The sequence below is a fragment of the Scylla paramamosain genome, chromosome 3 (assembly GCF_035594125.1).
Source record: "Scylla paramamosain isolate STU-SP2022 chromosome 3, ASM3559412v1, whole genome shotgun sequence".
Classification (NCBI taxonomy): domain Eukaryota; kingdom Metazoa; phylum Arthropoda; class Malacostraca; order Decapoda; family Portunidae; genus Scylla; species Scylla paramamosain.
Window position 1 is genome coordinate 40455522 of NC_087153.1, and position 23254 is coordinate 40478775.

The following is a 23254-nucleotide window of genomic DNA, read 5'->3' on the forward strand; positions in this document are numbered from 1 at the left end:
TCTCTCTCTCTCTCTCTCTCTCTCTCTCTCTCTCTCTCTCTCTCTCTCTCTCTCTCTCTCTCTTAAACAAATTTTTCCTCTTCCCTTCTACGAATTCTCTCTCTCTCTCTCTCTCTCTCTCTCTCTCTCTCTCTCTCTCTCTCTCTCTCTCTCTCTCTCTCTCTCTCTCTCTCTCTCTCTCTCTCTCTCTCTCTCTCTCTCTCAGCATCAAAGGAAGACCGCGTCCCACACAAAATATGAGCGATAAAAAATGAAATGAACAAAAACTCTGCAATTGTCCCTAATGTATTCATGTATGTACGTATGTATGTATGCATGTACGTATGTATGTATGACCGTATGCATGTACAGTATGTATGAATGTGTGTGTATAACATTTGATAGGTATACTAACACAGAAGAGAAATGAACTGTGAAAGATGCAATCACAAATCACTGTATTAAGCTTAAGTGACTCACTGATTGGCTGACTGACTCACTGACTGACTGACTGGATGAATGAATGAATGAATGAATGAGGAGCGAACTGACAAACGGACTGACTGATTTACAGCCGGATGGACTAACTGACTGAACCACTGATTCACTCACGGACAGAAAGATGAACTGACTGACTGATTGAGTGACTGATTGACTGTCTGAAGGGATGACTTACTGACTGACCTGGGACTGCAAGGCGGCATCAACAGAATCAGGCCATTGGCTTAAAGAGGAGGAGACGCGGTGTAAAGGCGAGAATTAAAATAGCGCAACAAACCACGGTATTGTGCTCGACTGACTGACTCACTGACTGACTGACTGACTGACTGACTTAAAGGCGACCCAACAATACAAGGAGGTCATTCCCCTAAAGACGAGAGGGCCTGACACCTATGGGTAGGGCAGGGGAGGGGAGAGAGGGGAGCATAGTGAGGGGTGAGACTAGTAAACTTGTGGCGCCGCCAACACTCCACGCGGTGTGTTTTCCCCTCAGCCAAGCACCACCACCACCACCATCACCACCACCACCACCCCCGCAACCACGACGCGCCCGTAGCAGTTTCTCACGTGTTTATCTTAACGGCGCGATGTTTAGAGACCTTTTCTACTTATAAGATGCGTCTGGTAAATGTTTCCTTATCAAGATCTGGCTTCACTTGAACGCAAGGTAAACACTTGCACCTGCGACGCGCCACTCAACAACACGCGTACCGTGTGTCACGACTAGCAGCTAGGGAATGGGTCAGCCATGTACGGCGGGGCACGGCTGCAGCTACGGCGTGTTCGTGAGGGCGCGGCGCCGTGCAAGGTGTGTGGCTGAGGCAAGCAGCTCGGAGATGGTGGGGCGGGGGCGGGGTGGAGGTAAGAAGCCTCTCAAGGGGCGTGTCATGCTTACCTAAGTGGGTGAAGTGTGTGGCGTGTTTATGGGCGGCGGGCGAGGGGGTGGGCAGCGAAGATGCTTGAAGGAAGGCTCGGGCAGCGGCAGATGTGCGGCGCCCTGCCAGCCTGAGAGGTGCTACTGCCGCCGCGCCTGGAGGAGGGAGAATGGAGGGAGGATGCGGGCTTGACGCGGCTAGTGGCGGCGTTCACAGGACCTCGCCTCCCGTGTGCTCACACTTGGCGTGGCGCAACACTCCGCCGGGAGAGGTTCGCCGCTCCCCGCCAGGCAGCGTTCGCCGCCATGCTCAGGCGCGGCACGCCGGCGCCAGGGACACGCCTGCCGTGAGGTGCTTCAAGGGGCGGGATAAGGCGTGCACGTGTTCCCAGACAGAGAGGCGCGATACACACACGTGAGGTAGGCGCGGCTGGCAGCACAGGTGAGGCGGCCTGATCTATGTGGCGCCCGGGGTGAAGGGACTAGGATGGTGCAGGCGCGGGACAGGGAGGGAGGGAGGCGTGGGTGGCAGAGAGGGAGGCGTGGCCGTGTGTCAGGTCGGGCGTGGGCAGCGGCGGCGGACCGGGCAAGGGAAGGGTTAGGCGGGCACTGCCACGCGCCGCCCGGGCACTCGCGCCGCCACCTGGACCCCGCCCCCCCCCCCGTCCCTCTCACCGCCACGCCCCCTCCTGCCGTCCTGCCTCCCTCCCTCACATGCCTTGCTTCCCGCACCACCACCATCACCACCACCATCACCACCACCACAATAACAACAACAATACGTAACACGAGATTTACACTACAACACCTGTAGCATTCTCTCTCTCTCTCTCTCTCTCTCTCTCTCTCTCTCTCTCTCTCTCTCTCTCTCTCTCTCTCTCTCTCTCTCTCTCTCTACACACACACACACACACACACACACACACACCGCTATGTTTATATTAAAAGTCTGTCAGTCACGGAAGTCTCGTTAAAAGAAATTAATGAGTGAAAAATATGAACGTGATACCTCTCTCTCTCTCTCTCTCTCTCTCTCTCTCTCTCTCTCTCTCTCTCTCTCTCTCTCTCTCTCTCTCTCTCTCTCTCTCTCATCTTTATCATGACCTCTTTCTATATTTTCTTCCTTCATCCTCTCTTTCCATTTTCTATCTTTCTTTTTTCCTCCTCCTCATATTATATTAAGTCTCCCTTCCTCCTCCTCCTCCTCACTGGTTTACCTTCCTAGTGTACTGTACTCTTCCCCTTCTCTCCATACATTATTCCTCCTCCTCCTCCTCCCTCTCCTCTCCCTCCTACTGTTCCTCCCTCCCTCTCTCCCTTTCCTCCCTAACCTAACCTAACTCTCTCTTCCTTCCTTCCTGCCTTCCTTCCTGCCTTCCTTCCTTCCTTCCTTCCCGTCCTGTTGTACTGTCCTATCATTGCTCTCTGGCTGTCCTATGTAACTCAATATAATACTCTCCTCCTTTCCCTAAATGTAATTACGTATATAATTTCCCCCCAAATATAACTATATAATTCCCGCCCTCCCATTTCCCCCTCATAAAACCGTGACCCAGCAGGTGACGTGACCTTGCCGTGGCGTCACACCAGCCTGCTGACGTCAATTGTAGCAGGGTAGGGGCCCTCAAGGTCACCGTACGTACGTACACACACACACACACACACACACACACACACACACACACACACACACACACACACACACACACACACATGGTTTTTGAATCATCTCAATAAAAAATCATAAAAATAAAAACAGGGTTCTCTCTCTCTCTCTCTCTCTCTCTCTCTCTCTCTCTCTCTCTCTCTCTCTCTCTCTCTCTCTCTCTCTCTCTCTCTCTCTCTCTCTCTCTCAGGCGGGGCAATACGATGAGTAACGCGTCGCCCCCGCTCTCCTCCCCCTTTCTCTCCCAGCACCCCCCTTTCCTCACTCTCTCCCTTCCCCCAACTCTTACCACTCCACGCATCTATCCTTCTCCCCTCCTCTTCCCTCACATCTACTCCCCTCTTCCTCCCTCTCCCCTCCTCCCCCTTTTTCCCTCCCCTCATTCGTATACCTGTCCTCGGTACCTCCTCCCAAACACCTGTCATTTTCCCTCTTTCCTTCCCTTTCTCTCTCTCTCTCTCTCTCTCTCTCTCTCTCTCTCTCTCTCTCTCTCTCTCTCTCTCTCTCTCTCTCTCTCTCTCTCTCTCTCTCTCTCTCTCTCTCTCTCTCTGACGCCAGTGACCCGCGGGGCGCCGACCATGATAAACACTACTCTCTCTCTCTCTCTCTCTCTCTCTCTCTCTCTCTCTCTCTCTCTCTCTCTCTCTCTCTCTCTCTCTCTCTCTCTCTCTCTCATAATTCATATATCTAGTAATTATACTATTTTTTTCATCTTTTAGTGTACTGTGGCATCTATCTATCATCTATTTATCGATCTATCTGTCTGTCTGTCTGTCTGTCTGTCTGTCTGTCTGTCTATCTGTTTGTCTATCTATCTGTCTATCTATCAATCCATCCATCTGTTTGTTCATCTATCTATCTATCTATCTATCTATCTGTCTGTCTGTCTTTCTATCTATCTGTCTACCTTCCTATCAATCTATCCATTCACCTGTCTATCTATCTATCATCTATCTATCTATCTATCTATCTTATCTTTGGTATGTTATTTTTTGTCTGTTTTTTATCTCCATTATGACTAGTGTAGGTCTCTCTCTCTCTCTCTCTCTCTCTCTCTCTCTCTCTCTCTCTCTCTCTCTCTCTCTCTCTCTCTCTCTCTCTCTCTCTCTCTCTCTCTCTAGGGCGGCAGATTAAAAACATCCTCGAAAACAAATTTAGTTCTATCTATTTTTCGACATTTTAAAGATTAGTTTGTTTTTCATCTCTTTCTCTCTCTCTCTCTCTCTCTCTCTCTCTCTCTCTCTCTCTCTCTCTCTCTCTCTCTCTCTCTCTCTCTCTCTCTCTCTCTCTCTATTATATTCTCTTCCCTTCATTTCTTTCTTTCTTTTAATTATTTTTATCTCTATCTCTATCTCTGCTATTTATCTTTGTTTTCTTTCATTTCTTCATCCTTTTTGTTCCCCTTTCTTCTTTATTATCATTATTACTATTATCATCATCATTATCTATATTTACCATATTTCTTTTGTTTTCCCTCTATTCACTCTTTCCTACATCCTTATTATTCATTTATATTAGTTTACCTTCCTTTTGCTTTCCCTTCCCTCATTTTTTTATTAATATAATCTGCAAATGTTGGTTATCTCTCTCTTGTTTTCCTTTCATTCATTTCATCTCTTCTCTACACTCTTGTTATTCATCTATATTAATCTACCCTACTTTTTCTCCTCCCACCCTTCCCTCCATTTTTTTTATTATCTAACTTATCTATGTTATCTTTCCATTTACTCAGGTATTTTTCCTTCCTGTCATTCAACTATATTGGGAACGACATTAATGGTTAGATTTTTTTCCCTTCCTCTCCCTTTTTTCCTTCCTTTTTTTCCCTACGGACTTGTTAGCAACACCCCAAACCTCGACCTACTTCCATGTGGGCGGGGGAAGAGAGAGAGAGAGAGAGAGAGAGAGAGAGAGAGAGAGAGAGAGAGAGAGAGAGAGAGAGAGAGAGAGGGGGAGGGGGGAAGAGAATAAGTAAAGGGAGAGGAAGAAGGAGGGAGAAAAGTGCGTGAAATTTACGACTGTGTTAAAAATTGTTCACTTGAACGTACGGTTTTGATAGGTCACGTCAAACCTTCTGTTCTTTTTTTCTATTGCATTTTTTTTTTTTGTGGGTGTGTGGGTGATTTTCTCTCTCTCTCTCTCTCTCTCTCTCTCTCTCTCTCTCTCTCTCTCTCTCTCTCTCTCTCTCTCTCTCTCTCTCTCTCTCTCTCTCTCTCTGGGACTATAAATTCAGTAGTTTTACTATTTTTTTTCATTTATGACTCGTAAAACTTGTGCTGAACTCAACACACAAATAGTAGTAGTAGTAGTAGTAGTAGAAGTAGTAGTAGTAGTAGTAGTAGTAGTAGTAGTAGTAGTAGTAGTAGTAGTAATAGTAGTGGAAGAGAGGTGGATACAGCGATAAAAAATAAAATCGCTACTAAAAATAAGATAAATCTTACTGATAGTTAAAACTCTCTCTCTCTCTCTCTCTCTCTCTCTCTCTCTCTCTCTCTCTCTCTCTCTCTCTCTCTCTCTCTCTCTCTCTCTCTCTCTCTCTTCTTAGTCTGGTTGTTAGTGCTGAGTCAACAGGGAGCTTTAAAAGATTAGACAAATTTGCAGATGAGGATGGTATAAGGAAACAGACAAGCACGTTTTATACAGGGGCTGCCACGCCACGTGTAGGCCTGGTGGCTTCTTGCAGCTTCCCTTATTTTCTTATGTTCTTCATTTGTCACACACTTAAGTCTTATTTTGGTCCTAACGAGGCTGCTTGCGCTAATTACTGAACTTCACTAACATACGCGTAAGGAAGGAAGCAGGAAGGGGAAAAAAAAATAGGAAGGAAAGAGGAAAGAAGGAGGAAAAAAGTAGGAGGGAGAAGTAAACACTGGCGTGAACGGAAGGAATGAAGAAGGGAAGGAAGGAGAAAGAAAGAAAGAAAGAAAAAGAGAGAGAGAGAGAGAGAGAGAGAGAGAGAGAGAGAGAGAGAGAGAGAGAGAGAGAGAGTGGTGGAAGTCATAAAGATAGTATAAGTAATCCACAACCTCTTTCAGTCTTCCCTCATGCTCCTCCTCCTCCTCCTCCTCCTCCTCCTCCTCCTCCTCCTCCTCCTCCAGCTCCACCTTTCCTCTCCTCTTACCTCTAAACGCCGGCCTTATCTCTTTCCCTCCCACTCCTCCTCCCCTTCTCTTATCTCCTTTCCTTTCCTCTCTTTTTCTTTTATCCTTCTACCTCACCTCATCCCTCCCTCTCCCTCTCTCTCTCCCTCTCCCTCTCTCCGTCATCGTCCTCGCTAAATTTATCTACTGCTGTGGAATGTTTTTGCGTGACAAGCGAGGGGAGGAGGAGGAGGAGGAGAAGGAGGAGGAGGAGGAGGAGGAGGAGGAGGAGGAGGAGGAGGAGGACTACCTATACGGGGCGGGGTGATAGGGTTGTTAATGTGTCGGTGGGAAAAGTGTGAAGGGAGAGCTGGATGGGATGGGGGGGGATGGGAGGGGAGGGGACAGGATGGGAGAGGATAGGAGGAAAGAGAAGAGAAGAAGGAGAAGGGGAAAGGAGAGAAGAGAGGAGAGGAGACGAGAGGAAGAGAAGGAAAGGGAAGGGAAAGGAAGAGGAGGAGGAATATAATGAACAAGGAGAGGAAAACAGGTAATCTCCCCTTTCCTCTCTCTCTCTCTCTCTCCCTATCTCTCCTTCCTTCACCACAGTTTCTTTTTCTCCCCTTTCCTCTCTCTTCCCATCTCTCCTTTCTTCACCCTAACTCCCTCCCCTCTCAAAACTCCCTCCCTTCACGCCCCTTCACTCCTCCCCTCATCTCCCAAGCTTCTCTTTTCCCCTCACCCCAACTTCCCTCTCCCCTCCCCTCTCCTTCTCTCTCTTTCTCTCTTCCTTTCTTGTTTTCATTGCTCTTCTTTACATTTTTTTCCTTTCTATCCCCTTACCAACGCTCTCTCTCTCTCTCTCTCTCTCTCTCTCTCTCTCTCTCTCTCTCTCTCTCTCTCTCTCTCTCTCTCTCTCTCTCTCTCTCTCTCTCTCTCTCCTCTCTCTCTCTCTCGCACCATTCAAGGTAGTTTTAGTTTATTTTCAGAACGTTACCTGTTGGGAGGCTTATTTCTCTCTCTCTCTCTCTCTCTCTCTCTCTCTCTCTCTCTCTCTCTCTCTCTCTCTCTCTCTCTCTCTCTCTCTCTCACTCTCTCTCTCTCTCTCACTGGGAGTATATATGTGATTTCCTCCTTCAGAAATATCCATTGCCATATATGTCTCTCTCTCTCTCTCTCTCTCTCTCTCTCTCTCTCTCCTCTCTCTCTCTCTCTCTCCTCTCTCTCTCTCTCTCTCTCTCTCTCTCTCTCTCTCATTTTTTCGTGTGTGTGTGTGTGTGTGTGTGTGTGTGTGTGTGTGTGTGTGTGTATGTGTGTGTGTGTGTGTGTGTGTGTGTGTGTGTGTGTGTGTGTGTGTCACGTATGTTTATGTATTCACTTCTCGTGTATATTTTGAGTTAGAGAGAGAGAGAGAGAGAGAGAGAGAGAGAGAGAGAGAGAGAGAGAGAGAGAGAGAGAGAGAGAACCAGCTCTTTCACTGCATTCATAAACCTTTTCTTTGCTCTTCCTCCCCTTCTCCTAAAGTGTAGATTCATCTTAGCTTCTACCTACCTAGACACACACACACACACACACACACACACACACACAAACACACACACACACACACTCTTCGTCCCTCCCCCTGACACGCCCCCAGACCACCTCAGCCTTGTCTTGTTCAGCATGTATCCTGCTCCTCCACACGTAGTTCACTAGTTACAGTAAATTAATAAGCACTCGTTCTTCACACACTCACATGATTTTTTAACCACATCCGTAAACTTTCTCTCAGGTCTTCCTCTCTTTCTCCTTGCCCGGGTAAATCCATCTCAAGCATCCTCACTACATACATCTCTCTCGTCTCTCCTCCTGTCACGCTCAAACCACACCAGTCTCCTCTCTTTCTTTCTCTTAAGTCTTCCTCTCTTTCTTCTAGTGGGGTAAATCCATCTCAAGCAGCCTCCTCTCGCCCAAACCACGTCAGTTCGCCTCTCCAGCGTTGTCCCTAAAATGATGTACTATGGGTGAGAAAAAGTATTGGTGCACTATGTGTGGGAAACATTATGACTGTACAGAACGAAGGAAACGAAAACAGTGTGGGAATAACAGGTGATCGAATTTTTACGGTACTTATGCGCCAATACACACTACTTGCCTTGTGCCTCTCATGTACTCGTTCTTGATTGTGTCCACCCTAGTCAAGTTCTTCAGAAAATCACAGCATCTTATTTTTTTTCCTTCATACACAAGAAAAATTAATGCCAGTGTCTTTCCTCTTACTAATTTTGCAGTCTAAGGACGAAATAGTAGTCATAAAGGGTGATGCCCTCAACTGTGGACTGACCAAAGTATCTCTGTCTGGTTTGAAAACGCAGAATTATCTTCCACTCCTACCAAAACCCACGTAATTATTTGTAACATTCTGGGTTGACTAAACGTAACGGATGCTGCAAGAAGCGTTCATCTCTCTCTCTCTCTCTCATCTCTCTCTCTCTCTCTCTCTCTCTCTCTCTCTCTCTCTCAGGCTGGCGGTAGTAAGTTTGGCGGGTGTCAGCTGATGGCGGTGAAAGAAAATAAAAACCTAACACGCGATTGGCAGGAGGAGGAAGAGGAGGTGGAGGAGGAGGAGGAGGAGGAGGAGGAGGAGATGTATATCGTCTTCCTTCATCCTCCCTTACATTTTCTCATTTCTTGACATTTTCTCTATTATCTTTCTGCTTTTTGTGATCAAACGTGTGCTTGCTCTCTCTCTCTCTCTCTCTCTCTCTCTCTCTCCTCTCTCTCTCTCTCTCTCTCTCTCTCTCTCTCTCTCTCTCTCTCTCTCTCTCTCTCTCTGTAGGAAATGTTGGGTTTTATTTTATTACTCACAGATCCCTTCTCTTCCTCTTCCTCCTCCTCCTCCTTCACTTCTTCTTCCTCCTTCTCCTCCTCTATCATTTACTCATAGCTTCGTCATCTCTCTCTCTCTCTCTCTCTCTCTCTCTCTCTCTCTCTCTCTCTCTCTCTCTCTCTCCTCTCTCTCTCTCTCTCCTCTCTCTCTCTCCGTTGACAAGTGAGAGGGCGGAGAGTTGGGGGAGAGGAGGGCAGGAGAGAGACGGAAGACGAATGGACGAGAGAGAGAGAGAGAGAGAGAGAGAGAGAGAGAGAGAGAGAGAGAGAGAGAGAGAGAGAGAGAGAGTATAATAATCAGTTCATCTCAGAGCATTTCACATTACGTTCCTTCCCTGCCTCCCTCCCTGTCCCACCCATCCTCTCTCCCTCCCTGTCCCGTCACATCCAGCCTCAACCCGCGCCGCAAAATTTAGTACCCCATCAAATCTTGTTCCATTCCATCCTGGCCTACTGCCCCGCCCCGCCCCGCCCCGCCCCTCCCCGTCCCGCCCCGCCCAGCCCCGCCCCGCCACATCTAGTCCATTCTTATCATTCTTATCTTTCATTTTGCCCCGTCAGAGAGAGAGAGAGAGAGAGAGTGTGTGTATGTATGTGTGTGTGTGTGTGTGTGTGTGTGTGTGTGTGTGTGTGTGTTAGTTCCTTGGCCACACACACACACACACACACACAGACACACTGCAACAGGAAAGATTCAACAAACAAACAAACAAACAAACAAATCGGGGTAAGAGAGAGAGAGAGAGAGAGAGAGAGAGAGAGAGAGAGAGAGAGAGAGAGAGAGAGAGAGAGAGAGAGAGAGAGAGAGAAATTACTTCCCCTCTCCCTTTTCCTTTTCCCTCCCTCACTCTTCCCCCTTCCCCTCCCCTTCTCCTCTTCTCCCTTCCCTGCCCTGGCCCTCTCCTTCCTATTCCTCTTCATCCCCTACTTCCAAATCCCCTCCTCTCCTCCTTCTCCTCCTCCTCTTACTCCTATTTTCTACTCCGTCCCTCTCTCCCCCCAAACCTAAGATACCCATCACACTGACCTCCTCTCCCTTCTCCTCATCTCCTCCCTCTCTCCCTCTCTCCTTTCCCACTCTCCGCTCCCCACCTCCCTGCGGCGCCCTGGGGTTAAACAAGACGAGATGTTGCTTCTCTTGGCCTGCTGTGTGTTTGTTTTGCAGAGGAGGGGGAGGAGCAGGAGGAGGAGGAAGGGATGGATTGGAGGAAGATTACAGTAAGGGAAAGACATAAAAACTTTGGTACACACACACACACACACACACACACACACACCCACATGCTACACACATTATGCAGAAAACTTACTAAATATTACATGAAAATATACGTGCATGCAGAGAGAGAGAGAGAGAGAGAGAGAGAGAGAGAGAGAGAGAGAGAGAGAGAGAGAGAGAGAGAGAGAGAGTAAACATAATGTAATAAAATAGATATATAAATAAAGCAATCAACACTACACCTCAACATCAATATATCAAGTGATACTCACTAACCTGCTGATGTGTTCACGCTTGCATCAGCTGCTCTTCCTCCCCACGCCACGGGGAGAGAGAGCAGCTCCTTCCCCGGGAGGGAGCACGCCATGGCTTGCACGCATCACGTCCACATCACGCCAATAACCGAGTAATAACACACCACACACCACTCACACCTCTACTCACTAAACCATTTGTATGCACTGAACAAGGCAACACTGTAGGACCTTGATCCACCCACCCTAGGCTCTTCGGGTTCTCTCTAGTGTTTCGAAGGGGCTGCCAATGGCTCGATCAGGTCAGGGTTCGTATTCAGAAACGCTTTGCTCTCTCACCACGACTATTTTCAAAGGGCACAGGTATGACAAGCTGGATTCTCAAGATTGTTTATCCTTTTTAATAATGAAGAAATCTTGTTAATCTGTCACTTTAACCGTAAAAAAAAAAAAAAAAAAAAAAACATTCTTAAAACCCGGATTTTCAAGATTGCTTATCCTTTTAATAATAAAGAAATCTTGTTAAGCTGTCACTTTAGCCGTAAAAGAAACATACTTAAAAACTCGTGAAAATTCAACAAAAAGCTTATGAAAGAAGTGGAGGTGAGACGCAGATGTGTTTCGAATACGGTCTTAGGTTTGGTGAATTGAAGCTTTGTTTAGTGAGGTGGTGATTCGAAGTGGTGATTCGGTTTGTTGGGGGTAAGGAAAGGGAGGGGGCGGTTGGGAAGGGAAGGGAGGGTAGGGTAGGGTAAAGGTGAGAGAGAGAGAGAGAGAGAGAGGAAGGAAGAAAGAAAGAAAGAAAGAAAAGTAAGAAGAAAAGAAAGCCGAAGAAAAACAATAAAACAAATAAAGTGAGAAGACCAGGAAGAGAGAGAGAGAGAGAGTGGATGGATTAGTGGATGGTAGGATGGATGGGTTGGTATGTAGATGGTTAAAGTGTTTAAAGTGTTTAAAGTGTTTGGTGAGTAAGGTGGGATGATGGATGGGTGACTTAGTGGGTAAGAGATGGGTGGATGAATGGGTGGGTTAGCCTATAGGTAATGTGCTGGTGTGTGGATGGGTGGGTGTGGTTGAGTGGGAGGCTGGATGGGTGGGCTAATGGAGGTGGAGGTGGGTGGGTTGGTGTGAATCAGTGGATAGATGGATGGAGCTATGGCTGTGGGTGGAGTAGATGTGAGTGGGTAGATATGGTTGAGTAGCTGAGTAAGTAGTGGATGGGTTGGTGTGTGCTGATCCACATGCTGACTTCACGAACCCTGTAGTCCAGATGTCTGAGTCTAGAGACACTTTGGGGACCAAGTGGTTTTGGTACCAAGTGTCTCAAGCACCTAATGTCCTGAGGCCTATTTATACTCAGGCCGATCTGCCTTGAGGATCATTTGAACTGAGGCCTATATGACCTGAGTACCATTCGGGTTTGGCTGACAAAAAGACCTGTCGTGCATGTCTTGTGTTCAAAATCAAACACAGTACAAACAAGTTCACTGTTAAGTTTGAATTTGAAAAAGGTTAAGTTCGAACATCATTTATTTGAAATGCTAGATATATTTTTTCCCCAAACATACAAACCCTTTCAGTAGGAACTTTAACAGTAAGTAATAATACTAGTCATTAATGTAGAACCCCTAATATTATCACAGCTTTTGAATCTCCCTGTTTGCACACTTATATAAAACCTTTAAGTGGTGAACAAGGGATTGCCAAAAGTAAGTAGGAAGAAAGGACTTTACTTAACAAGGCACCAAAATGTGAACTATATTGTCACAACTGTTCTTGCAGAAGGAGTACCTGTTGTCACTCCTTCCCTTAATGCATCACAGAAACCCTGGAGCCATGATCTGAAGGCAGGATAAATCTTAACTCATCTCAGCACCAAAGTCATTGAGCACCAGATACAAAACACACACACACACACACACACACACACACACACACACACACACACACACTGACACACTGACACCCATATTCGCACCCACACACACACCCTTACATTTCAGCACCAGACATCACATCACCCTTAAGTAACAAAAGCCTTGATACATAACAAAACTGGAATGGCACAAAAGAGCAGAGAATACCAGCTTTCACACTAACAACATAGCTAAACTCAGAAGGAGTCTGTTGCAGATGTCAGAATGGTGTGGAGGGTCTTGATTTGTGTGCTCCTGCATAATGTTCCTAAGAATAATGATAATTGAGCACTTGTGGATCTAAGACTAAAATTATTTAACACTGCACATACAGGACAGGAACATGAGAACAAGGAAAGCTGCAGGAAGCTGGTGGATCTATACATAGCAGTCAGGATAAGAAGGTAACTCTGTCTTAAGGTACTTTCTGGTGTATCATCCTTGATACTTAAATTATAGTAATAGAATATTGCCTACTAGTGAGTCACCAGATGCTGGCTATTTGCAGGGCAGCTTTGAAAGACATCACTGTTCATAGCTTGGTTTACTGGTTCATAACTAATATTGTTGCCCAGCAGAACTTGCTTTTAACAGCCAGCTGCTATAATAATCTTTCTGTGCGCTATGCAACTTGTATGAGAAAATCAGATGTATAAATGAAAAAATAATGATAAGACAGTTTTCAGGGTCAACCCCAGACTGCTCTCTTTGAAGACTGGCACCTTCTGTGGGTTTTTTGCTCAGCCTTTTCTGTTACCTTTGGTCAGAGCCCCTTTTATACAATTTACACCAAAAAAAAAAAAAAAAAAAAGGAAGAAATAAAAAGAGAGCCAGCTATAAGCAGGGTGTACAGAACACTGCCCTGTCGCACTGTGAGTCCTCTACCCCCTGAGAGCAGCGAGGGAGGCCAGCCTGCCCGCTGCCCCCATGACACCCCCGCCAGGGTGTGCCCCAGACCCACACAACAGCAGGCCAGGGATGGGGGTGGTGGGCCCTGCCTGCAGAGGGGATGGCCGGGACACAAACAGCTGGTCCAGGGACATTGCTCCATGGAAAATGTTCTGGAAATATCAAATCAACATTAGTATTTTCTTTAAGTACCTGTGTACAGAACCATACATTTAATGACCCTAAAGTAATAAATTAATCAAGTATTCTATCTATGTACATACCAGGCCAGCAATCCCATATGGGGTGGCCCAGATAAAACACCACACACTTACCCACACATCATTCACACTCTTAATAAAGTATCTTGTAGAGTTAAGATATCAAGAAATTATGAGTTTTTAAGAATTTCAGTAATCATTTCCTTCTTTTCAGTGCAATGATTTGAGGGTTATCAGTACCTCAAGTTTATTTTTGCTTGTATTTCGTGTCATAATTCTCCTGCAAGAGTAAATTCCATGCCTGCCTAGAGTACATAAAGGCAGAGAGAGAGAGAGACTTCATGATAACAAATGTGAGGGACCACAACAGGACACTCTGGCTGCACTGTGCTTTCCACTCACCCCTCCCGTGAGGCCAAATATCTTCTCCAGGTCAGGTGGTGGCAACACTTCATAGCCCACAATGCTGTCACTGAAGCCTGGCGCATACTCATCCACCACACTGAAGATCTGGAAATGGGAACATAATAAGGCATTGGTATGTTTTATTCATATACTCATTAGTGGTGACAAGCAGCAAAGGTGAGATGTAGCAATAGGATTATGTGTAGCAGGATGAGCTGATCTTGCATTGTCAAGTTATGCACAGTGGTAGCCAAACAAGATGAGTTTTGGAATTGCTGGGAAGGTCATAACATGAAGTGTTGGCTCAGCATCCAGACACACATTTCCTTTACACAATGAAGTGACAGGTCAGGTTGTATGGGGGGCAGACTCATCACAGATATGAGAACTTTGAGAACAACCTATGGTCTTAGTACATATCTCTGTGCAAGCTGTACAAGTTATATATAATGGAACAAAGCTTTGAAGACTGTCACTCCTCACTCACACAAACCCCAAAGTCTAATACACAGCTGCACATTGCTAACCATCAGTCTGCTCAATAAGCTTCTCAAGGACAATCCAAATTTACAACATGGTTACAAAATATTAAATCCTATAATTATGACCTAAATAAGGTGCTATAGTTAACAGTCTATCAGCTATAAGGTTTAGCAAGAAGCCTGTCAGCAGATCAGAGAATTTATGACTGTTTAAAATTGCAGAACACAGCTGAGGTGAGCACAGCAGGTTGACTAACTTCTGACCAGGACTTCACATCAACAGTTGCTGTCTCACACCTGCCTCACATAATGCTGTGATAGTATTTATAATTATCATCTGAGAAGCTTTAACATCTAATCAGCCTGTCATATTCTCCCTATCCTTTTCCTCCTCAACTAAATGATACCACTCACTCTCCTGCTAATCATTCATATAGAAGAATTTACACTCATTACTAACTTTGAAAATGGCAGAAAGATACACAGGATTTAAGCTCCTCACCTTCTTGACATACTCTGTTTTGGTCCACTTATCTTATTCTCTATTCCTTTCCCCCTCAGTTGAATGAAACCACTCATACCCTCCTGCTGTTCACTCATATGTAAAAAATTCCACTCATTACTAGCTGACTTCTAAAATACCAGAAAGACCTGTAGGATTTAAGCTCCTTACCTTCTTGGCATACTCAGCTTTGGTCTGCTCATCCCACGGCCGGCCATCGCCCCGTGTGTAGGGTACGTACTGGGTGAAGAAGAGAGCCACATGGCAGCCAGGTGGGGCCAGGGTTGGGTCACAGCTGCTTGGCATGGTCATCTCTATCATGGGACTGTAGACAAGGGAAATTATGAGATTAGTCCAAATTTATTTCCCACACAGACAATGCTTTATATCACTAACTCAGTCACAGTGATTTGACCACCAGAGGACATATGAACATGGTGACATTGCCAATGACTGATGCTCTCACTCACTGACTGGTCAACATATTCCCATCCTGTTATAAAATGTGCGACAAACAAACATCAAGCCTCTACAAAACCTGTAATCATAAAGTACCAGATTATCCAAACAAAAATCATCCGTTATCTTGTAATCAAGTCATAGTTTTGATAGGAATAAAACAAATTTGCTGTGCGTTTCAAGACAGGAATATGAAGATCAATGAGTGAGTGAGAGCATGTCAGTGGCAGTGTTACCACATGCCTCAGGTAGCAAAGAGGTACTGTAGTGAGTGGATTAACTTCTGATCTGTTTTGAGGGTTCAATCAAGGTTTCATGGATTGTTTCCTGTACAGCAAGGTGTCTCCAGCCTAAGCTTCAACATTCTGTATTAATAAAGGAGTTTACTTGTGCCCAAGCTCTCATTAACTACTGCAACAAGACATCTCAGGCATACTCACACGTCAGGAATCTGGCCAAGGTGGGCCTGGGTGTACGCTTCTTCCAGCAGCTCCGTCCTCTCACAGTTGAGGTGAATGGTGCAGCGGTGGTGAGGCATTACGGTGCTGCTGCTGCTGCTGGGGTCCGCCTTGAAGTTTGGGAGGGATTTCAAAGCAACTGTGAAGAAATCATCATGCATCATGGAAGTGGCAACATAATGAAAAGCACACAATGATAGGTTACCATAAATTTAATCAAAACTGGACTTCCTTATTCCAAACATGTGTTGCATAATTCTACTGTACCCTAACTCTTACAGAATGGCATGGGAGAATACAGGAAAACTGAAGAATCCATTTTCATGAAACTCTCATCAATATTGTGTAAAGGAAAAGATCCAATGAAAGGTAACACCAGAAGCCAATGCAAATTCAAAATTTTCAGACTTAAGACTTAATTCCCATCCAGCAGTTGCTAAGTAGGGTTTCTGAGTGTTCTTGTGAATCCTGACCAAGCACTCCTATGTCTAGCCAAAATAGTCAGTCATTGCCAAGTCATCCCTCCAGCTGCATCTCTCACAGACCCTCTCTCTCTCTTCATCTGTGTATGTATTATGCCTCTGTATACACTTGTGTTCATAGTTTCAATGGGTTAACAGTCCCTTGCTACACATTTCATAGAAAAATCTTCAGGTCCTATTAAAGCATTGGCTTCCTGGACTTGGCTTTATTATAATTTATTTCTCATGTATATACTGTTAAAACTAACTAGCCAATAAAGATATCAATATCAATATTTCCATGTAGTTCCTTGACTTCAAAATACTTCAGTACAAAACAAATAAAGGATAACTGCCAAGGTACCATTGATTTTACACACAGGAGAGGAGTAGTCGATGCCCCTCACAGACGCCTCAAACTCTGGAGGCAGAGACCCTTCTGGCACCAGCTTGAGGAAGGTGATGTGTGCTGTGGCATTGGACAACACAGTGTTGGCATATACGCAGCTGCCATCCTCTAACTCCACCCCAACAGCCTCCTTCCCATCCCCCAGCAGGATGCTCTTCACTGGCTGCAAAATGTGTAGTTGTGTAAGGATGGCATTACTTGGATGCATGTCATGATCTTACTGTGCCACATAAAAGCTTCATTTCTGAACGAACTGATTCCTGAGAATAGCTCACTTTCAGTACATCTCAACAAGATTAAGTGACACACACACACATTACTACCTTGTTGGTGAAGAGGTGAGCCCCAGCCTTGGTGGCTGCCCGGGCCATGGCCTGAGTGACTCCTCCCATGCCCCCCTCAGGGTAGCCCCAAGAACCTTTCATCCCAGCCACCTCAGCCATCACATGGTGCAGCAACACATACCTGTCAGTTTAAAAGCACATAAGTAACATTGCCACTGATGAGCAGTACACTAAATCCAGTGGAAATGGCTCATTATAACCACATGATTTTGCTCTTCATACAGAGATGTATTATGCTTCTGCTCAACATATGGACTGTGTATGGCACAGCTGCATCCCTCACCAGCATACAAAGCAACGAGCAAAATACAACCTTTCATAACTGATTGTGAGGACAGCCCAGCATAACAGACTCCATCAAGCAAGGGAGGTCACCACCAAACACCAGAAACCATCAAGTACATCACTGGTTCATGAAACACACAAAATGCACTATATTCAAAGTGCTGCTGCTGTCCCTTGAGTCTTACCCGCTGCCTGGTGTGTTTGGACTCATCATGGAACCAATGACACTGTCTGTCGCCAGCGTGGCCTTGAGGGGCTCAGACTCCAGCCAGCGATCCAGGATTTTGGTGGCTGGTGCCGTCATGAGCTCATAGAACTGAGGGAAATCTTTACCCAAGGCTGCAGCTGAGGAAACAGATCAGGCACTTTGATTCACACATTCACTTCTCATAAATGTAAAGCAGCTCTCAGCATCTAAAGATCAATTATATTGTACTACTTAACTGTCACAAAAACTATTTCTTCCTTCCTTATCTAATCTGCTCTGCCACCCATTTCTTGGAGATTTCTCAAGTTTGTGGTTATGATAGAAGTCTCCATCCTGTCCACATATTCCACACTCACACACTCCATCCCTTCACTCTTCCATCCATCTTCTCTCCCTCAAGTATTCCAATGCTGTCCCAATTCATAAGGGTCTTCCTCTTCATATCTACTTGTCAACATACATCCTCCCTTTACCTCTTGTTTCCTCAGTTTTGTAGCTGTTACCTTTAGGATTCCTATCACAGCCACTCCATTTAGGATACATGCCATCTGGATACTGATTGGTTCATTGTCTGCTGGGTTTTCAAACCTGGAAATCTATTATAGGAAAAAGGTAAAGTGAAAATGACAATAGCTACTGTAAATCTATCCACTAACTGAAATCTCTATACTTCTACCTTCAATCTCATAACCTTAACTGGTCTTTTCCTTTGTTACTTACATGGACTACCAAGTGTAGACCTGATGGCTTCTTGCAGCTTCCCTTATTTTCTCATGTTCTTATTTTCACCATCACATCTTTATGAGAGGGCTAAGAGTATGAATGATGTGTGCATGAGTGTATGTTGCTTGATCTAGGCTATCCTGTGTGGGATTGCCAGCCTGGTACACAGCAGATAGATAGACATGTTTACATCAGTCACAAACATGTCTAGTGGATTTCATACTGAATTATACACAGTTCTAGATGAACAGAAGACAAAGAGGTGAGACACAAGGGATAATGTGTGTATGTCTCTTACCAGTCTTCACAAGGGGACTCACAGATGACAACTCCTTCACTTTGCCCTTGAGTCCTGAATTGTGAAACTTGTTAATATCAGGAGGTGAGGCATCCAGGAGTGGTGCAATGGCCTCTGCAAACTTGTTCAGTAATGCCTCTAACTGTGGTAAAGCCTGGTGGAAAAGGATGAGGTTTTAATATTTGCTTCCACTGTATAATTCACACAATACAGCGGCTGGCCTAGTAACAAGGACGAGATCTTAAATGAGCTAAGTTTACAGCTGTATATGGATCTTTGTTGCAATCTAGTGCTTATGAAATATTTCATTGTAAAACTTTACATAATCAATATCTACATCACATTTATCCTGGATTAAACTGAAAACCACATATATCAATGATTTTACTTTAAAATGCTTATTTACGCTGACATTATGTATAAAACAGGTAGCAATCACAAAATTAAAGTTACATTCCTTAAATAACAGCATCTCAACAACCTATCCATTATGTTATTCCAAGTTTCTTGTAGTCACAGAATTTTAAAAATACAGCATGTCATTCTTTTATCAAACAAAACCATGCAGAATGGAGTGAAATGGACTGGAAGTGTGATGAAGCCCACTATCATTTTTGGGAATTGGAATGGAAGAGAGGAGCTAACTATCTCTTTTGTGAGTGGGTGTGGAGAGAGTTTAGTTATCACTTAACAAAGCAGCGCTCACCACCCAACACACATAGGCATAGCAGCACTGCCCACCTCTGCATCCTTCACAGAGAACTGGGAGATCTGCTGGTGATTCATGGCTTCTTGAGGACCCAAGGTGAGGGACCGGCCACCCTTGCCCCAGTGGTCTTCCCTCAGGGGTGTGTAGGAGCTGGGATCCCTTGGGTATATCTTGAGGCCATGGTGCTGGAGAGGGAAGCTTGATTCAGAGGATGAGAGGGAGAAGATAAGTGTGACATTTCAAGGAATCAAGTCAAGATCACTGATAATGTAAGAAACATGACAAAACTACAATAATGAACTTAGGATAAATTGGTCATTCTTGCACAACCATACTTACACACTTATGCACATACACACAAACTCATGTGCACATAATTTAAGAAGAAAAGATCAAATCTAACAACAAATTTGCTTGAGTTTTCACATAAGACTATCAGACAAATTACTGAAGGGAGAATATATCTCAATTCTAATAAAGAGCATTTAATAGACTTCCATGGCAAAGGTTTACTTTAGGTTAATGCAAAGAGATGAGCAAATGAGGGAGGTTTAAAGACACTCCTCATTATTTTTAATATTCTTTTGAACAGTTCTCTATTGGAACTGATATTTTCACTGGGTCTTTTTTGTCTTTTGTTGTCCTTGGCCAGATGCCCCTCTTAGGCTGGCTCCACACACTCGGTTTTTTGCCCAGCTTAACTATGAAGGCAAAACAAACTCAGTTAAAAATTACTCCTACCAATGCCTCCACACGGTACAGTTTTTGGTCAGTATTATCCATCAGACGACATGAATGGAAGTGATGAAGACCTGCTTCTCGCCATTGTTGTGCTAGAGTGTGCCATCAAGAAAAAGAGAGAGAGAAAGAAAAAATAAAAAAAACAGAGGAAGATGTGGTATAAAAATGGCTTTTGAAGAGAAAGCAGTTCTCGCACATGAATCTATAGGAGAAGCTATTGCTGCAAAGTGAGTTAACAGGAGACATAAATATATTACCATTAAATCCAAGTCTTGATAGACCTTTGGCCGCAAGAGTCCCAGGACATAAGAGGCTCTTGAGAACTTGAACCCCGGCACTATCTCCTCAGTGACAGCAGCACCGCCCAGCACGTGGCGCCGCTCCAGTAGACAGACCCGCTTGCCAGCCTTGGCCAGGTAGCCGGCAGCTACCAGCCCATTGTGGCCTGTGAAATCCCACATCACTGTGATTTCAAACAAACCAAAATGTTGCCTTTTCACACAGGCAATTTAATGCCACTCAATCATGCAACTGTTTTCTGTTTTTTTTTTTTTCTTCTTCTTTTTAATCCCAGAGACAGACTTTAAATTGCTCAGCAGACCCGATCCTGTGCAGAGGTCAACTGATTAATGTGAGAAGGTGGTTGAAAGTATCATCTGACATCCTACAATAGTTGAAAAATTTGGCACTGTCAGCTTTAGGATTGTTCATTAGTGTATAAAGCCACTCCACTGTCAACCACTCAGATGATTCTGGATGCATCTGTAGTGATCATCGCTGCTGACAGTAATGACGACGATGTTCAAGAAGTAGGATAGCAACAGCCTCCTCATATAAGTCCACAATGCAACTGAGCCTGGTGAGCCAGGCTGAGTGAGCCTGAAGCAGCACTTCTCAGATCCAAGCCTTTTCACATGGCCAACTCACTGACATGACCTGGTGGCTCATTTTGAATGCATGTATCAGCATTTTGGTCACTTGGCCAAAACTACCATGTGAAAGGGCCCTCAGCCATTACTATAAAAATCCCTGCTTGTGTAATTATGGAGCAGGCTGAGTATCAGAGCCTCAAAGAAGGTTAGCCAGCTATAACTGATATGTGGCAGTTAGGATTGTTATGAGGCTGTTAGGAAACTGTTACCTGACAACTAAGAGGATATTATGTGGCAGTTATAAGACTGACAGGGCAGTATGAGATATGGCAGTTGACGGATCATTATGTGGCAGACTATCAACTCATAATGCTGAAAATAAATGTATTAAGTACAGGGGAATATGCTTATGTTAATTTAATACTACCCACTCTTTATTACTTATCTGGTTTGTTGTCCTGGTCCAAAGTATGATTGAATATGATTACATTAGTATTTTCTTTCTGAGGACTACAGTATGTTAGCTACTAGTCCTAAAGAGATCTTGGTATTATTTTAGATTTACACCATCATACTCTACAACGCTGGGAATGTGATTTTTGCATACCTTACTGGATCCTAAATTTTATCTCTCTGAGTGTCTGTGGGAAATCCATAGTTTTCAGAATATTCATCTCTTCCCCACATACACTTCCACAAAAAATTCCCTAGATCTGATCCTGTAAGACAGATTAAGTTAGATTAGTATCCCTGAGTGGGTTCCAGAGGGATAGGACAGCTAGGTTAAGTTAGGATCTCTGATGGGGGGCTATTTTAGGGGGATAGGGGTATTATGGTGTAAATCTAAAAATTTATCGAGGTCTCATTCATGTACATGGAATCAACTGGGCAGGAAAACTCACAGCATTCATAAACAAGAGGTGTTGGATGCCGCCCTAGAGAGATGCCATGCTAGGATAAAAACACACCTCACCTTTCTGCACCTAATACACACTAAACACTCATCATTCCTCACTCACCTCCTACACGGGACTCACGAGAATCGAAAACTCAAGGTATCCATAAACATGAGGTGCTCACTGCCGACCTTGAGAGATGCCACGCCAAGCTAGGAACTTCCTTCTCTCTTTTTTCCCCTTAGCACAATAATAACACACCAAACACCCAGCACACCTGACTCACTCACCTCCTCCTACAATCACAGCATCGTACTTAGCGCCATTCTTAAGTGCCAGGGTGTGGCAGCGGCGAATTCCATGATGTAAGACCTTCATCTCTACTGAAGTGTGGAGTGCGCTCAGTGTGGACGCCCATCAGCTGATTGTGTGTCGTCTGCTGGTGAATGCTGAATGGTGTGTTGCCAGATGATGTACACGAAATTTCATGAAAAAATACGAAAAATTTCGGCAGATATAGGTAAAAATTCAACACACACACACACACACACACACACACACACACACACATATATATATATATATATATATATATATATATATATATATATATATATATATATATATATATATATATATATATATATATATATATATATATATATATATATATATATATGAAACGATAATTACTCCCAGTGAGGTCTAAAGCATTGTTCAGGGGGTGCTGTGAACTTATCATTAAACCCAGTTGTGACCTCACTGCCCCCTTTGTGTCACAACACAAGGGGGCAGTCACAGCCTGCCCTCGAAAGACAACTCTCTTCCTCCACACAAAACTACAAGCACCTAATAACACACACACCCTTCACTCAAAAATTTTAAAATCATCATGGCGACTCCTACACCAGCCTCGGAGTCCCCATCTGGGGAGGGGACCATAAATGTCCCCAGGTCGGACTGCCTATCTGTCGACGACCCCAAGTGTCTTGATACCCCCCTCAACTTTTTCTTCATTAACTTCTGCAACATTCGCGGTCTAAGATCTAATTTTCAATCTGTAGAACACCACCTCTCCTCTTCTAAACCTCATCTTCTTTTCCTCACTGAAACTCAGGTGTCTGAGGCAACTGACAGTAGCCCCTTTTCTGTTCCCTCCTACTTTCTCTATCCTCATTTTCGATCCAAAGCTGGATGCTGCGTTTATGTGCGCAATGACTTAACCTGCTCTCGTGCCCACGCTCTTGAATCTTCCGAGTTTTCCACCATCTGGCTACGACTACAGAGTCACTCTCATACTAAATTTATCTGTGCCGTATACCTCTCACCTAACTCCTCTGATTATAAGAAATTCTTTGACTACTTAACTTCCAAAGTGGAGCACATTCTGACCCTCTTCCCTTTTGCAGAGATCTCCATTCTTGGAGACTTCAATGTTCACCACCAGCTTTGGCTTTCCTCTCCCTTCACTGACCATCCTGGTGAACTAGCCTACAACTTTGCTATCCTCCATGACCTAGTATTCTCAATCAT

The 23254-nt window shown here is 44.6% G+C and overlaps 2 protein-coding genes across 3 annotated transcripts in view; both read right to left on the bottom strand.

Moving 5' to 3' along the window:
• The window catches only part of LOC135096198 (fibroblast growth factor 1-like), a 31738-nt gene extending 21038 nt beyond the window's left edge, over positions 1–10700 (bottom strand). The window contains exon 1 of one of the 2 annotated variants that reach the window (XM_063997573.1): positions 10467–10700. The gene's annotated coding sequence lies outside the window, so the exon portion shown is untranslated. Of the gene's footprint in view, positions 1–1375; positions 2057–10466 lie in introns of those variants that run through there. The other variant, XM_063997572.1, reaches the window with a different exon arrangement.
• A 2189-nt stretch (positions 10701–12889) lies between these two features.
• Positions 12890–22171, bottom strand: LOC135096174 (pyridine nucleotide-disulfide oxidoreductase domain-containing protein 2-like). Its single transcript, XM_063997518.1, has 11 exons — positions 22012–22171; positions 20211–20398; positions 19245–19397; positions 18504–18657; positions 17460–17619; positions 16969–17110; positions 16601–16808; positions 15758–15914; positions 15030–15183; positions 13872–13979; positions 12890–13421 (listed from the first exon to the last, which is right to left on the bottom strand). The coding sequence occupies exons 1-11, from the start codon at positions 22097–22099 to the stop codon at positions 13242–13244; spliced, it is 1692 nt and encodes a 563-aa protein (XP_063853588.1). The 5' UTR covers positions 22100–22171; the 3' UTR covers positions 12890–13241.
• Between the last annotated feature and the right edge of the window lie 1083 nt (positions 22172–23254).

What these genes read in the sequence shown, in the direction of transcription:
- LOC135096174 (XM_063997518.1), bottom strand. Translation starts at nt 22,099, where the DNA reads ATGAAGGTCTTACATCATGGAATTCGCCGCTGCCACACCCTGGCACTT. An exon ending in TGCTGTGATTGTAGGAGGAG is followed by an intron (nt 20,399 to 22,011) that starts GTGAGTGAGTCA and finishes GGGATTTCACAG; the next exon opens with GCCACAATGGGCTGGTAGCT. An exon ending in ATCAAGACTTGGATTTAATG is followed by an intron (nt 19,398 to 20,210) that starts GTAATATATTTA and finishes TTCCCTCTCCAG; the next exon opens with CACCATGGCCTCAAGATATA.